The sequence below is a fragment of the Sphaerodactylus townsendi genome, linkage group LG03 (genome assembly GCF_021028975.2).
Source record: "Sphaerodactylus townsendi isolate TG3544 linkage group LG03, MPM_Stown_v2.3, whole genome shotgun sequence".
NCBI lineage: Eukaryota > Metazoa > Chordata > Lepidosauria > Squamata > Sphaerodactylidae > Sphaerodactylus > Sphaerodactylus townsendi.
In genome coordinates, this window is record NC_059427.1 from 133,524,282 (window position 1) to 133,541,209 (window position 16,928).

Genomic DNA, 16,928 nt, shown 5'->3' on the forward strand with positions numbered 1-16,928 from the left:
CATGATTTAATTAACCATATTGCAGTTAGTGTGATCATCAGATCGTGGCCACTTTGCTAACGGTTGTCAGTTATGGTTATCAATCTTATATGGGAGCCTGGTGGTCTCTCAGAATTACAACTGTTCTCCAGACTACAAAGATCAATTTCCCTGGAGAAAATGGCTGCTTTGGAGGGTGGATTCTATGGCATTGTAATCTGCTAGGGGAAAGGGAACCTAACTAGCAGGAGGCATGAATTTCAGTGTCAGGAGGCAATATCAAGGGAAGGAGCTGCTTGTTGGCAGTTGCTCCCAGAGCAGCTGGCTGACTACTATGCCCTTGGTTGGTCACTGACATAACTGCATCATCAATAGTGTTTGGGATACGTACCCCAATTTCCACTGATTTTTAAAAGTGTAGCCAAAAATTCAAGCCTTGTGTTTTTAACTAACAAATACATTTATTTTGGTATAGATTTGATAGTTTTCAGCTCAACTTTTGAGATTTCCGGGCTACTATGTGTAATAGGATTCTAGACTTATTGGAACACTGGTTAAATCCAGCAGGACACCTCATATATATATATATAACTTTGCCAAACAGGAGTTATGAGGAACCACTGTTGCAATACTGCTAATGGGAACTGCTATCCCAGAATCAATATCAATGCTGGTGTAAGTGGAGAGGGTCCCCCATCCCCCAGCATTAGTGTCCTTATCTAGGATGAATTACATATTTGGCACATATCAGATCAGGGGACAGATTTTCATTATTAAATTATTTGCCCTACCATTGATTTTTTTTCTCACCAACAGAGAACTCTCATCATTGTTGTGTGGTTCTACTTACCACATCAAGATACTCCCAGCCCCCACCCACATAAATGGGCAGGAAGGCTAAATCAATCTGGCCAAAATCCCCAGAAAATACAATGTATTGCAAGGCAATGTAGAAGTGTTCTGAATCTGGCGTAGAGGGAAACAAAATGTGGTATTCTAAAAATGTAATTGTATTGATTGGTGGGTTTACCTGAATAAGCATTCTTTGATTGGTGGGTTTACCTGAATAAGCATTCTTTGAAGAGTCTTCCAAATAGCAAAAGTAAATAAAAGCATAAACAAGCAAAAGTCTCAGTTCCAGACTTTGGAGAGCTATTATCTGTACTGCAGGCTATACTGAATTTGGTGGGCTTGTATTCACACTTGGTACCCAGCAATTCTATATATTCAGAACATTTAAGGGAGGAGCTGGGAGTGGTCAGTAGTCATACTTTGTCCACTGAAACTCAAGTCAATCCATGGCATCACCGGTTAAATATTTCCAGACATCTTGGAGAGCTGCTACCAGAGGAGGACATCACTGAGCTGAGAGACTAATGACCTGACTCGGCATTTGTACAAATTAAGAAGCAGAGCACTGCATACCTTCAGAAAAGCTTGCCGTTCCTTGAATTTTAATGAGACAATTTGCTCATTGGGAGGGAAGGTGGCATAGTATAGCCTGATCTCATTAGATTTCAGAAAATAAGCATGGTTGGTATTTGGAGAAAACTAAGGAAAACTCTGCAGAGGAAGGCAATGTCAAACCACTTCTGCTTCTCCCTTACCTTGAAAGCCCCTTGTTGGGGCTTGCCATAACTTGGCTTGGCCTTGATGGCCCTTAACAAACACACACAACTAGCCCATCAGCACAATAGAACCTTTTGTTGTCCACCTACAGCCACTTTCCTTCCATATGGCTGGGTACTAAAACTTGTTGGATTACAAGCCAAGACCTGAATTAGAAGCAAATGCTGGTTGGAAAGGCCAATCATGAAACAGGAGTTATTCTGCCAGCATTGGGTGGAGTGAATCTTTCATGGGTAGATAAAATGAATAACCTGGGGAGTGCTACTGGACCCTATTCCATTGTTGGAGAAACAGATGAATATTGTTGCCAAATGGTTTATTAACATCTAGGTTGCAAATTGACTCTCTGTTTTGACTCAGACTCACTTTTGACTCAGAACACCAATCCATACCACTGTACAGATGTCCCTTCCACACTGCAATTTTCCATATCATGGTTTCAACTTCTTGTGGTTTGGCACTGGATCCTACCCCCCTAAAGCAGCACCCCCAAAATGGGTCCTGATACCACAAGGGAGGCTGCTGATGAAAAGCTTCCCATATCCGCCACTATGAAAGGGCAGCTACTGCCACCTTTGGAGCAGACTCAGAGAAGCCACCACTGCTGCACACAGGCTGCCAGAGAAACCTACAGCCCCACTGCTCACTTCCACCCGGAGGCAGCTGCCTTGTCAAAAAAAATGTTTAGGTTGTTCTCTGGATCTCAGGAAGTGCTGTGCTCCTAACCCCACTGATGTGGAAGGGGCAACTGTAAAATCATGCCTAGATTATCAGATGTCTTAAAAACAACCCAATTTTAGAGTGTTTGCACTGGTTACCTGTTAGCTTCTGAGCTCAATGTAAGTTCCTGGTTTTAATCTTTAAATGCCTGTGTGGCCTGAGCTAATCCTACAGAAAGGACTACCCCTCCTCATACAAGCCTTCCTGTCAACTATGTGAGCTACTTCAATTTCTTCCCCATCTCTTTCTACCTTCCCTAAGCAGAGTGAGCTGTGATGGCATGTGCCAAGATATTTGTTGCTGAGCTCTGGAAGGCTCTTTCCGCACAGCGGAAAGGGCGCCCCTGCACCGGCAGGAATTCTGCCGGTGGAGGGGTGGGGGCCATTCGCACGGGAGTGTGCAAGCAGCCCCCGCAGAGGCCGGCGCGGGAGAGACGGCTCCACACGGAGCCGCCTCTTCCCCGTCCCTCTCCCACTCACCTTGTCGCCTTCATCGCCCTGCTGGCCTCCTAAGACCCGCCCACGCTGCCCTCCGACCTCCAGGGGTTGGAGGACAGCGAGGGAGGGTCTTAGGAGGCCAGGAGGGCAACGAAGGCGACGAGGTGAGTGGGAGAGGGACAGGAAAACAGCGTGTTCCCGGCGGTGCCGTTTGCACCGCACCGCCGGGAATGCGCTGTTTTCCAAAAACCTCCCTCCAGGAGAGAGGTTTTTGGAGGCGGTCTGACGCCGCCCTGGGGGTGGAGGAGGGGAGCCAGGTCGGCGCTGCTGCGTTATAGCAGCGCCACCTGTGCGAACGGCTCCCTGGGGACGGCGTTTTTGCCGTCCCCAGGGCGCCGTAAATGGCCCGTGCGGAAAGGGCCAAACAGAGCTCCAGTAGAATTCCAAACAGTACATTCTTTTTCCATTTGCCACAAGTGTTAGAAAGTGAACTATTTAGACATTGCTCTTAATTTAACTTAATTCGGCTGGTTGTGTTTTTTCATTTGTAGATTTATTGGTTTTCGACTGTCAGCTTTTTTTATAGCTAAAGTTTGAACTGACCTGTTTTATAATGAGTTGGATATTTGTTTTTGTAAATGGCATTGAGCTCACCACAGTGAGGAAAACTGGTACAGAGATATTTTAATAAAAATAAATACTTGAACTCGATAACATTTTGGGCTCATAGAGACACCATAAAGCTCCCTAATCTTCTTAGACCATAAGACCATAAGCATTTCTGATAGCCATTTTAGTGAGTCCACAACAAGGCCTACCTCTGTCAATAGAAAAGAGATAGCAGAAAAAGCAAATGACCACCCATATTTGTAAGTGAAGTATGTCTCAGAGTCTTTGGTTCTATTGAGCATTTCATCGTTGATGCTGGAGATGTACAGTACGAGTCCCACAACTAGAGATAAACCTGGAGAAGCAAGGACACAAAATGAAAAAGCAGTCTTTTACAAAGACTAGTTTAGCTTCTTGAATGTCTTTTCCTACACATGCAGCAGAGAGAGGAAGCAGAATCCTGAGAATTAAAGTGGGCTGCAGAGCCAACGTGATGCGGCATATAGAACATCAGAAAGGATCTGGGAGACTTTCAGTGTAGTTTGCTGCTGGATTTTACTGTGTGAAATGGCAAGATCCACTTGCAAACAATCATTAAAGTGCATTCAAAGTGGATTGAAAATTCATTATTCAGCATGTGTGAAAGTGCCCTGCATCTAAATACATATATTACTATCCGTGAGGGAAACATCATTAAGACCAACCCATTGGGGATAGTTCTGGGGATTCAAATCAGGAAAGAGTGAGGAGATATCAGCTATCCAGACAAAATTTTATTCTATTATGTCAATATGTGTTTTATTGTGGCATAGTGGTTAAGAGCAGGTGCATTCTAATCCTGAGGAACTGGGTTTGATTCTCTGCTCTGCTGCTTGAACTGTGGAGGCTTATCTGGGGAATTCAGATTAGCCTGTGCACTGCCACACACACCAGCTGGGTGACCTTGGGCTAGTCGCCGTTCTTCGGAGCTCTCTCAGCCCCACCCACCTCACAGGGCATTTGTTGTGAGCGGGGAAGGGCAAGGAGATTGTAAGCCCCTTTGAGTCTCCTACAGGAGAGAAAGGGGGGATATAAATCCAAACTCTTCTTCTTTTTCTTCATCTTTCTTATGTATGAACGTGAGAGATCAGCATTTGAATAAGTAATAATATAACTTAAAGATTCCACCATCTCAAAACTCACCTGACAGAATGAAAAAGATTCCAGACACAAAAGCCAAAATTGTTCTGTGGGGACGAATGTGCCCAATATTGCTCAGAACGAATCCAATAAACATGAAGAAGAGGCTGACTAATGGGAAAGGAGTGGCAGAACGAATCATCTCTGTAAAAAGTAATAAGAATGAAAAAGTGTTACATGATATGATAATATCATGAATACGAAAATACCGTCTGCATTAACAATTCATATACCTTGCTTTTAAAATTTTAATTCAGGATGATCTCTCTCACTTTCTCACATTAAGAAGCACATATACATGCAGAGTGGGTTGCTTGTACACTGAGCTGATTGAAACTACATGTGGCTTTCACAGCGTGGCTTTTCGAATTCTGTGGCTTGGATCCTATAAAGTGCATGTGATAATTTAAGGAGGTCATTTTACTTGGTCCCCCCTCCTTAATGCAATTCCTTTCTTGTCCTTCTTACCCCAACATTTACCTGAAATCTCCAGACTGCTGAATCTGGAAACTGCTTGGCCCATATGGCCAAAAATCCATTAGGGGAATCTGCAGGGAACGGAAGGAACCAGGAATTTCTACATGAAAGGTAAAGGCAATTTTCCCCCCCCCCCCCCCCCCCGGCCTCACTGCAGCCCTGGACACATGGCTTTTCACCCTACATGTCCTGCAACTTTTAGCATGGATTTGGGAGGTCTCAGTGGGGTTCTGTGGTAATAGAGGAGGTGTCTTTACATATACATTCCATAAGATACAAGCCTTTGTTTTCCAGTCGTATCTCTAGCTGGAAAAAAAATCACCTCTCAAATGGAAATGATAACAAAGGAATAAAATAAAAGCTGAGGCACTCTGATCTTTATCATATCAGTCTGCAAAGGGTAATAAAATAGAATGGGATGTTATAATACACAACTGATTGTTACAAATTATTTATTAATCCACTTTCACCTGCAAAACATGTAGAACCATTCCAGAAATAGTGATGTGCATTGCTATAGCAACAGAAGGAATCTTAAACAGACACAGACACTAACACCCACACCCACATACACACATGGGTGGTCCATATTCCTACTGAAAACTGGTTCCAAATATTTTTTTATAAAAATAAAATTTGTAAACGCAAATTTGGAGGGGGCTGTTTATTTTTTTAAAACAGATTGTTTCTGACATACTAAGTCAAATATTTAGAAATGTCAAAGGACGGCTGCAGATTTAGGAGCTGTGAAATTCAATAATGTAAATATCATTTTTAAAAGCCTTCATGAAATATCCTTTCTAATTATGCCTAGAGGCAGATCGGCACTGCTGGTATTATTAGATCTCACTGCAGTGTTTGATGTGGTCGATCATGACCTTTTGACCCACTGCCTGGCCGTCTCCGGGGTCTGGGGCTCTGTCCTTCAGTGGATTACCTCGTTCCTTCAGGGCCGGAGTCAGCAAGTGTGGTGTGGGGATCAGGTCTCCCAGAGGTGCCGCTTCATTGTGGTGTGCCTCAGGGGGCTCTATTGTCCCTGCTGTTGTTTAACATCAACATGCGACCCCTTGCTCAGTTGGTGAGGAGTTTTGGGCTGATTTGTCATCAGTATGCGGATGACACTCAGCTCATTCTGTTGATGGGGGGGCAGCCTCTGCCTCTGCGGCTCTACAGCATTGTTTGGAGGCTGTTGCTAGTTGGTTGAAGCAGAGCAGGTTAAAACTTAATCCATCGAAGATGGAGATCCTCTGTCTGGGCCATGGGGAGGGGATTGGGTAGTCCCTTTGGTACTGACCTCCTCGGCACGTAACCTGGGGGTCCACCTGGAGTTGCCTCTTTCTATGGAGGCCCAGGTATAGCCCATGTTACCCTGGTTGCTTTTTTCCATCTTTGCCAGGCCTAGCAGCTGGCCCCCTACCTTTCCCAGGCTGACCTGGCCATGGTGATTCATGCAACAGTTACCTGCAGGTTAGATTATTGTAACTCGCTCTATGTGGGCCTTCCTTTGAGGCTGCTCTGGAAACTGAAGTTGGTCCAACATGCAGTGACTTGACTTCTCATTGGTGGTTCTAGTAGGGATCACATCTCCCCCGTGTTGCAAAGCCTGCACTGGCTCCCAGTGGAATTCTGGATTGTCTTCAAGGTGTTGGTGCTGACCTTTAAGGCCCTTTGTGGCCTGGGGCCCTCATGCCTTCGAGACTATCTTACCCCATATGTCCCGACTCAAACTCTGTGGTCTGCAGAGGCAAACTTACTGGTGGTCCCCGGCCCCACAATACTAGCCTCTACCCGGGTTAGGGCCTTTTCTGCCCTGGCCCCTGCCTGGTGGAACAATCTTCCTCCATCTGTTGGGGCCCTGCGGGACCTTGGTGAGTTCCGCAGGGCCTGTAAAACTGAGCTTTTCCACCAAGCTTTTGGGGAGGTTGGCTGTGGATGGTCCACCCCCTTCTGATGCCCCATCTACCATCTATGTACCATCTTAGAGATTGGCTAGTCCCCACCCAGGACCCTGAGAGTAGGGGAGTTTGGCGACTGGACACCACCATGCTTTGGTCTATAGGTTATGTTGCTGCTATTGTTTTTAAAGGGATTTTAATCATGACTTATTGAATTTTAATCTGTATTGTTGGATGTATTGTATTCTACAGTTTGTTGTTTTATTGTACACCGCCCAGAGCCCTTCGGGGATTGGGCGGTATACCAAATCCAATAAATAATAATAATAGTAATATAAAAAGAAGAAAACTGTCATTCTAGATTCAGAACTCTCTGAATCCCCTTCTGCACCTGCAGAATAATGCAATTTCAATTCTCTTTTTAGAGCTATTTTCAGATTTCTATTTTCAAATTTCTGCAACCCAAATCTCATTGCAATGCTTATAGGATGTCTCATCCTGTTGATTGTATTTGACTTGCACTGCAGATGCCTTGAGTCTCAGCGAGACAGGCAAACTACGAATAATAAGAAGAAGAGTTTGGATTTATATCCCCCCTTTCTCTCCTGCAGGAGACTCAAAGGGGCTTACAATCTCCTTGCCCTTCCCCCCTCACAACAAACACCCTGTGAGGTAGGTGGGGCTGAGAGAGCTCTGAGAAGCTATGACTAGCCCAAGGTCACCCAGCTGGCGTGTGTGGGAGTGTACAGGCTAATCTGAATTCCCCAGATAAGCCTCCACAGCTCAGGAGGCAGAGCTGGGAATCAAACCCGGTTCCTCTAGATTAGATACACGAGCTCTTAACCTTTTCTTAGTGAAAAGCAAATGTTGAAGTGGACACACATGCCTTCCTTAACCCACACCCCAAAAAACCACTTACTTAAAACGTTGACTATTGATTCAGATGTAACTTGGACATTCATTGGCATGATGTACTCTATTGTGAAACACCTTCCATGTTCTTCACCTGCAAGGAGAAAAGTATATTTTATACTTCTTCAACAAATTGGTTTAATTAAATAGACCAACTTCTTTTCCTTCCAGTTATTTCAAAGATTTTCAAGTCAAGATGCTAACATTCAGTATCTGACAGAACTTTAAAGTCTGGAACTGTTTTTTTTTTTAACAAAAAGCACATATAACAATGCAATAAGCCAAAAATGAATTGTCAACTGATCTGCATCACCTAGAACATATAGTACAGAATTACCTTTATTTTACTATTTTGATGTAATAGTGGATTGGAAAAAGGATGCAAACATTATATGAATATATACACACACTATTGCTTCTCCCCTTCCTTTGCAGGACATGGATTGGTCAACGGTGCATGATGACAACCAAATATATGAAAAGGTGCCACACCCACCTAAGTAATTGAAACTGGTTTGCTGAGTTTGGATGTATGAAATATGAATACTCATAACTTTGCAAAAGATTCCATAGGACAAACATGAGGATGTGAGAAAGAATTTGAAGGAGAATCAAATGTACATGTGTAACCTCTAACTGTGGGTTCTGTGGGGCAGCACTTGGAATGAGTTGCAACAACAATTTTTAAACAACAAAATGGTTTACTTTTCTTTACAATTTACACTTTTAAAACATCAACATTTAACGTTACAATTCAAGGTCCTGTTCAGGTTGCATTTCAAGACCTTCTATTTACAGTCTACTGATATTGCCAAGTCCAAATTCTTCTTTGCAAGTTGGCTGGCTCCTGAAGACTCCAAGGGCTTGATGAACAGGTTGCAACATGATGAAGGTCTCCAGGAGAACTCTCACCCATTACAACCACAAAAGAAAACCCTTAACAAGCTGTTAAGGGCTTATAGAAATCAAGGTCCGAGTCTGGTACCCTTGTCTTCTGCAAAGAGCTCTTTCCTGCAGCCTCTTGCTGCTCTGAGTCTCCACCCCTTACTGGGTCAACCCATTCTGGGCCAACCCATTCTGGGCATGGGGGTTACATTCTCCCCCACTAAAATTCTGTCGTCTCGACAGTAATCACAATGCAACTCTTGAAATCATTGCACAATGATTTCCCCAGAGATTCCTGTACTTGGAGGAACCACATTTGGTGCATCTGAATGCAGAACATTGTCTTTCCCTTGCAAGGATTTCCAACTGTTCCAAACTTAGCTGCACTGGAAGTTTGCAAAACTTTCCAGCAAATGTTGCGATTCAGCCAATTAGTTTGCAGAAGGGATGGGGGGTTGCAACTGGAATCCCCTCCTTCATGCAACTGCCAAACAGAATCATGTGCTTCAAATTCACGTAGCAACATCTCTTGAACTTACATCACATAACAAAACAGTTATATGGGGATCAAACCCCAACTTGCTGCACATTTCCATTGCAAGCAATTTATATTTGCAATCTCACTTCCAAGCCCCACGCTGGTTGGGTGCCATTTGTAACCTCTAACTGTGGGTTCTGTGGGGCAGCACTTGGAATGAGTTGCAACAACAATTTTTAAACAACAAAATGGCTGGCTCCTGAAGACTCCAAGGGCTTGATGAACAGGTTGCAACATGATGAAGGTCTCCAGGAGAACTCTCACCCATTACAACCACAAAAGAAAACCCTTAACAAGCTGTTAAGGGCTTATAGAAATCAAGGTCCGAGTCTGGTACCCTTGTCTTCTGCAAAGAGCTCTTTCCTGCAGCCTCTTGCTGTTCTGAGTCTCCACCCCTTACTGGGTCAACCCATTCTGGGCCAACCCATTCTGGGCATGGGGGTTACACATGCACCCGAATTCAAGGCATGTCATGGGAAAAAAATGGAGCACTCATAGGGTTTTCACACCAAGACATATTAAGAGGACCACCGCATCTAAATAGCAACCCTGAACTTCCTTGGTGGTCTCTCATTCAAGTATTAACTGAGATCTTCTGAGATGGCTTCTGAGAGCTGATCGAATTGGCCTGGCTAGGGCAATTCGGATTAGCAAGAGATTTAAGAAATGGCCTAGGCAGTTAGTAGAAAAGTGGCCACAGACAAGCTCCAATTCGGTCTTGTTCCATTTCTGAAAGCCAATCTACATTCTCAATATATATCTAAACTAACAGCATTTTCCTTGCTTGTTAGGATCAGGCAAGAACCAGAAAGAAAAGTGTAATTCATAATGTAGCCAGCTATTTTATGAGCAAAAAGCAGTGTTAAATATTTCATGAAGACCAACCAAAATTACACAATACTGCAGGCAAGCTTTTGGGATCTCCAGAACTAGAGGATTTGAGAGTTTGCACACTGAAGAACTCCACAGAACTCAAATAATTGCACACTGTGATGTGCTACTCTTTATTTTTGTAGGAAATCCTGAATCCTGTTTGAGGAACAACGGATCTTCATAAAATATATTATTTGGCCTTTGTTTTTGGATTCTGCTACAGACCAACATAATTTTGTCAATTATTTTATGGTGACTGTTACACCTCAGTGGAAACACTTATTGTGATTTGTGTGAGTCTATACCAACCCACATGTGCATGTGATTACCTGAACCAGCTAGTTGTCAGGTATTACTTATTGAGATAGTAATACTAATCTTAATAGTAATACTTCTCCAACTTGTTAAATTTGGCTTTAACGTTTCAGACTCTTTATGAGTAAGGTGTTACAGTATATGGGAATAGAAAGTAACTTCCAACAGGCAGTAAAACCCATTTATTCAATCCAAAAGGTGAAAATATTAATCAATGGAAATTTAACTGAACCATTTGATATACAAAAAGGGACCAGACAAGGATACCCATTATCCCCTCTGTTATTTATAACCATTTTGGAAGTACTAAATAGATGTATAAGGAATAATAGTTAAATAGAGAGGGTAAAGGTAAGAGGAGAATATTTTAAATGGAATGCTTATGCAGGTGACCTGGTGTTATTTCTAGATGAGCCCTTGGAAAAGATCAATTTGTTAAAAGAAATAATAAACAGTTTTGGAAAATTAGCTGGATTAAAAATTAATAAACAGAAGACTAAAATGATGTCTAAAAATTTAACTTAAAGTGAAGACAGAATTGCAACAAAAATTGGGATTTAGTTTAGCCTAAAGAGTAAAATATTTAGGAATTATAATAGAAAAAGGCAATAAGATACTTTTCCCAAAATAATTATGAGAAGACATAGAGAGAAATTAGACAAGAGATGGAAAGATGGCAAAAACTTACAGCCTCTTTAATGGAGAGAATAGCGATAATAAAAAATGAACATTGTACCTAAAATGTTATATTTATTTCAAAATTTATTCCTATAATTCTCATAGAACAAACTTTTCAACAATGGAGAAATGATCTAGTGAAGTTCATTTGGAATGGAAGAAAACCCTGAATAAAATATTTATTATTAGTAGGTGCTAAAGAGAAAGGAGGCATGGCAGTACAAGACTTCCAGGCGTACTTTGAGGTGTGTACTATTGTATGGCTAAAAGGATGGATAATGTTAAAAAAAAAAGGATAAACTGTTAAAAATTGAAAGTCATAATAGTATTAAGGGGTGGCATGATTATCTATGGCCTGAGGGAAACTGAAGCTTTACAAATTTTAGAAACCATTTTATTAGAAAAACCTTATTAAGAGTTTGGATAAAATTTAAGGATAGATTACATAGAGCATACCAAGTTAGTTGTCAAGAACAGAAACACTACACATAAAACAAGACAGGGGAAATTGGTTAAGATATAGAGATGTTATAGAAAGAAAAGGTAAAGATATTAGACTGAAGCCTAGAAATCAAATCAAAATTCAATTTACCAATGTATGGAAGAATTCAAAATAACAGTCATAATAGTATATTGGAATAATAACCACAACTCTATTTACCAAGTGTAGACTTTCACATTCGGGAGAAGTGAAGGAAGTAAATGAATAAGTTATTTGTTCTCTGTTGCATCACAAAACTATTTGAAGTGTGCATTTGTTCTCTTGGATGCTGAAAAAGCATTTGATAGATTAGAGATAACATTTCTGTTGCTTGTTTAATAACTTATGGATTTGGACAGTTCTTTTAGCAGTGGGCAGAGCTTATATTAGTCTTGAGCGAGGTGAAGTACATCAGGTTCCCTTTCTCTTCCATGTGAGTGTGGTATTAAACAAAGTTGGCTTTCACACGTGAGCCGCTTGCTATTGTTATGAGGGAAAAATCTACTGGTGAAAGACAATCAAGTAAATTAGCACTATTTGCTGACAGAATGGCCATTTTTACAACAGAAATAAAACAGAAACTTCTGCTCATGCTCCTGAAACAATCATACAGAGTTATTCCTATTTTTCTGGTTACAAATTAAACATGCTCAAGACTGAGGTGCTGTTAAATCAAACATGCATTTTCATGAATTAGATGAAAACAGTTGGTTAAGCTGAATATTTTAATGTGGGATTTCTGTTAAATATCTGGGTATAGGCATCTCCTTGTCTAATAACAGCATATATAATGTTAATTATTCACCAGTTATAAAGAAAATTAAAGACACTATATAAAATTAGAAATAATTGAATGTATCACTATTTGATAAAATAAAAATGGTTACGTGTGTCAAAAGTTTTGATTAAGATATCAGATAAAAAACTAATGGAATGGCAAAATCTGTTTAATAGCTTTGTTTGGCAAATGAAAAGACCTAAGTTGCCTTGGTGGGATGCCCAGAAAAAGTGGAATTAAGATGGCTTGGCATTTCCAACTATTACATTACACTAAGCTGCAACTAAATTAAATTGGCTAGCCTCATTGTTTGATGAAAATAAACTGGGTGTGGTAATGATAGAGCAATCTTGCATAACAGTTCCTCTTAGGAGCTGGTTCATTTTGAGACCAGGAAAGTTGAAATTCTATGTGAACATTAACTGGTTTACAGATCACATTTTAGAGGTATGTTACTGCAATAAATTCTCTCTGCCTTTTAATTCTTAATTCAGTGGTAACAGAATTTACTCCAGGGGCTGTAAAGAATGGGTTTGATTGCAAACGAGAACAGGCTGGCTTGTTAAAAAATGGGCAGGTAATGTAGTCTACCACAATATGCAAATGTATTTAAAGAGGCATTCCAATTTTTCAGTTCTATCAAATAAGAGAATTGCAGTGCAATCATGGGCAAGGGGCAGTTTGGCAGTGACCACTGCAGCCTAAAACATTTTGGGTAGCGTGGCAAACAGGGAAAAAAACTAAAAAACTCCATGCAGTCCTCTGAGTTGTACCACACTTTCTGGTAGCATTAAGCCACTCCCAGCTGCAGGGGCATTCTTGGGATGGAAGTACTTTGGAAGCTGACTAAAGTCGGCTCTGCCCTCAGGAAAGCTCCTGGATCATCCCCAGCAGCATAAAGGGCATTCGCGTCATCTTCTCTTGCACCACCTCCAAGACAGATTCCCTCCCTCCCGGATTGCACTGTAAACTACTTTTGAGTTTCTTTTTATTAAAAATTATAAACATTAACTTTCAAAAATCATAAACATTAACGTCAGTCTTTGTGTGAAAACATGATCATCAATGGAATCTTCTTCCTTCCAGACTAGCAAGAATGTATAAATCTGTTCCTAGAAATTGTTGATATTGCAAGGAAATTAATGGAGATTATATTCATATATGGTGGACCTGTACATGTGCAAAAAGCCATTGGCAAACGGTGATAATGGTGTTAATGTATAGCCTTGAATATGTTGCTCCTTTTTCAGAATTATTTTTGTTAAATTATGGAAAATCTCTCCCCCCAACAAAAATGTGGACATCTACATTATTTTGGCTGCCAGAATAGAGGTAGCTAAGGGTTGGAAGGTAAAAAAAGAGACACCAATATGCAGAAGATTTACAGAACAAATTAAATCTTTCTATTTACATATTACATTATTGGCACTGCTAAAAATGTTTTGTCTTAGATAAAATTTGGAAGAGCATTATTACTTGTATGAAGCAACTGTTGTAATTTTACACAGAATGTGCTGTGGCTTGAACTATTGTTACATTTAGTCATATCAATTGAAAAAAAGTTTTTTAAAAGGTGGAGAAGTCAGCCAGTGGAAGTTCCTGAGAGGAGGATCTTCGAAGAGGAGATTTTAAAACAATTTCCCCTCCCACAAGTCTAATGAGATTTCAGTTTATGATTGCTATTATTTGTAAAGAGACAGATCTCTCCTGCTTTCTCCCAGCAGTCCCCTAAAAAGATGTCTGAGAATTGGAGGAGCCAAAGGTCAGAATGGGAGACTGAATAAGTGGCACCTTGAGAAAAAAAAATCAGCAGCCTACTCTTGACCAACAGTGTCTGCAGAAGGTCAAATTATAGCATTTTCTTCTTTTCCCTTTCCCCAGGCTGCATCCCATCTTCGCTTGTGACAGTTCATTGACTCTTAGAGGGAGCCGCAGGAAGGGGGAGAGATATGTCCTGTGAACTCACTCATGGATCCAGCCTAAAGAGCGAACAAAAGAAATCCTACCCAAGAATAATCCAGACTTTTGTCTGGTATTGGAATCAACTGTATGTCCTCTATGATAGCAGAGGAACCCAGCAGGGGGTTTTCAGGGTTGCAGGCTACCCCAGACCCAACCTGTCAGCTCCAGATAAAGGAGAGTGATTTAAGATTACCTACTGAACTCTGGAAGATGACTCCTCAAGGAGACAGTGAATTGGACGGTATCTCCTCTTGAGCTGAGTTACCAGAGAAGGGAAACCATCTTGGCTAAACCATGCTGAGGAGTTTTGAAGAAGACTGAAGCTGTTCCAGGCCAGATTCCTTCAACCTAGAAAGTTGGATTTACTTTATCTAAGAAGCTATCTCAGAATTTGATGTTTGGTGCTAAATGCTGTTGACTGTTTCTCTTCAATAAACATCGACTGGATGGCCAGACACTGAACTGTGAGTTTAAAACACAATAAATTTTAATAATGAAGCTGAAGAAAGCCATTAATTGATAATAGATTGTAAGTATAAAACACAGAATGTTTAAAGAGCTATTGGAAGAAGATTAATGGCAAGACAACTTTGTTTTTGGAACTTATGAGAATCTAAGGTTTTAATTGGCTGGATGAAGTAAACTTCTGATGTTTAAGAAATAGCAGAATGTCAGTGAGGAAGGGGGGAGAGAACGTGGTGATTCCGAAGGCAAAAAATTGACCTTAAGTGATGCAGAACTTCAGAATGTGACAAGAAAGTAAAACAACAGATGGGAAGATTATCTTTCTGCCAAGGTTTTTGAACAGTGACAATGAATAGCAGGAAAAATAGGAAGGATTTGGGAAAGTGATTCAGACTGTTTCTATGTAAAATTGGGAGAATTTGGACTTGAAGTTTGATTACAACCCTTTAAGGAAGGAAAAGTTAAGAGATTTTGAGATGGCTCCAAAGCAAGATTTGGTTTAATGTACAGATCCTAAACAGTAGGGGAAGAGAGATTCAATTTTACATACTACTTCACCAAATGTGCAAAAAGAACTAACATGTATATCAGGTAAACCTAATGTAGTAGACCCGGTTCAGATTCTTAACAAGTTATGGACTACATTGGATGATGTTAACAAGTGAACAGAGGCAAACACAGTGCCATTGTGAGATGTAAAAAAAAGTGGCTAATACAATAACACTGCAAGAAGTTGATAAGAAAACAAACAGGATTGAAAATACTGAGAAAGTCACCAGAAAGTTAGCTGAGGATTTTAAAGAATGGAAACCAGGGTGGACTATGCAGATCAAAAAAACTACACCTCTGGAAGAGGAGAATGAAAGACTACAAGATCAGGTGGCCCTCCTGGAATATTGCCAGAGGGGGGAGTCTCTACATTTTACAGCAATTCCTGAATCTGAGGGCCAAGATGTCAAACAGATTTTGATAACAGAATTGGCACAACTACCAGGAGCAAAGGAGGAAGAAATGCAGAGCAGGATTGAAAAGGCTTTTTGTATTGGCTCCAACTTTGCTAAACAGAGAAAGTTACTAAGAAATTCTTTTGTTCAGTTCAGCTCCAGAGCCATGAGAGACCCTGTAGTACAAACACACTACACAAACAACCGGAAAAGTGATGGAAAACAAATTATAATATTAAAGGAAATACCATTCAGACTTTTGAAGAAAAGGAGAGATTACAGATTTTTTACTGTTTGAAAAAAAAATGGCATACCATTTAGATGGGAGATCCCAGAGGTGGTGTCAAAAGACACAAGATTCTTGAAATCTTAAAGGCTGAGGAATTCCTTCGCAAATATAAAAAAGACTTTGAAACACAAGAAAAATAAACATGATGGGTTATAAAAACATTGTCTTGGAATGTTAATGGGTTAAATGGGTTAGTAAAAAAACAAAAATTAGATATAATATGCTTACAAGAGACAAATATAAGAAGATAATTAAGTAAATATTTGACAAATAAACTTCTGGGCCAAGAATTTGTTTCTTCTGATCCTAAGAAAAAGAGAGGAGTGGTCTTTTATGTAAAACCACAATTTGAACCAAAATTGATATTTAAAGATGACTTGGGCAGGGTCTTGGCTGTGGAAATTACTATTGCAGGATTTAAAACTGTTTAAATGGGCATTTATGCCCCCAAATTATCAGAAACTACAATTTTACACAGAATTAGAGTAAAGTCTATTAGAACTTGCATGAGAAAACATTATATTAATGGGAGATTTTAATGGCGAGATCTCGATAAATCTAGACATGAAATCAGAAAATTTATTGCAGGGGTTACTCCTTTATGGTTGTCTCCAATTGAAGAGTTTGCTAGAAAATAAGTGAATATGCCAAAAAATGGCCTACATTGTTGTTGATTTTTCAAGATAACAAATGTGAACTTAAACCAATGAATGATTTTAAAATATAATTAAAATTGGTTTCAGTATTATCAACTGTTAGAAATATTTAAAGAGGACAATAAGAAAGCAAATCCGCAAATTTTGAATGTGACTTATGCCTAAATGATGACAAATTGATTACCAAAATGTATAAGATGCTATTACAATAGGATACAGATGATGAG

At 40.3% G+C, this 16,928-nt stretch overlaps 1 protein-coding gene across 2 annotated transcripts in view; it reads right to left on the reverse strand.

Annotated features, from left to right (window-relative positions):
• CACNG5 (calcium voltage-gated channel auxiliary subunit gamma 5) overlaps nucleotides 1–16,928 on the reverse strand; it is a 42,280-nt gene that overhangs the window by 2,767 nt on the left and 22,585 nt on the right. For both annotated transcript variants that reach the window (XM_048491235.1, XM_048491233.1), the window contains exons 3-5: nucleotides 7,845–7,931; nucleotides 4,557–4,697; nucleotides 3,584–3,729 (exon numbers count right to left, since the gene is read on the reverse strand). In XM_048491235.1, the coding sequence (XP_048347192.1) occupies nucleotides 3,584–3,729; nucleotides 4,557–4,697; nucleotides 7,845–7,931 (374 nt within the window). The remainder of the gene's footprint in view (nucleotides 1–3,583; nucleotides 3,730–4,556; nucleotides 4,698–7,844; nucleotides 7,932–16,928) is intronic.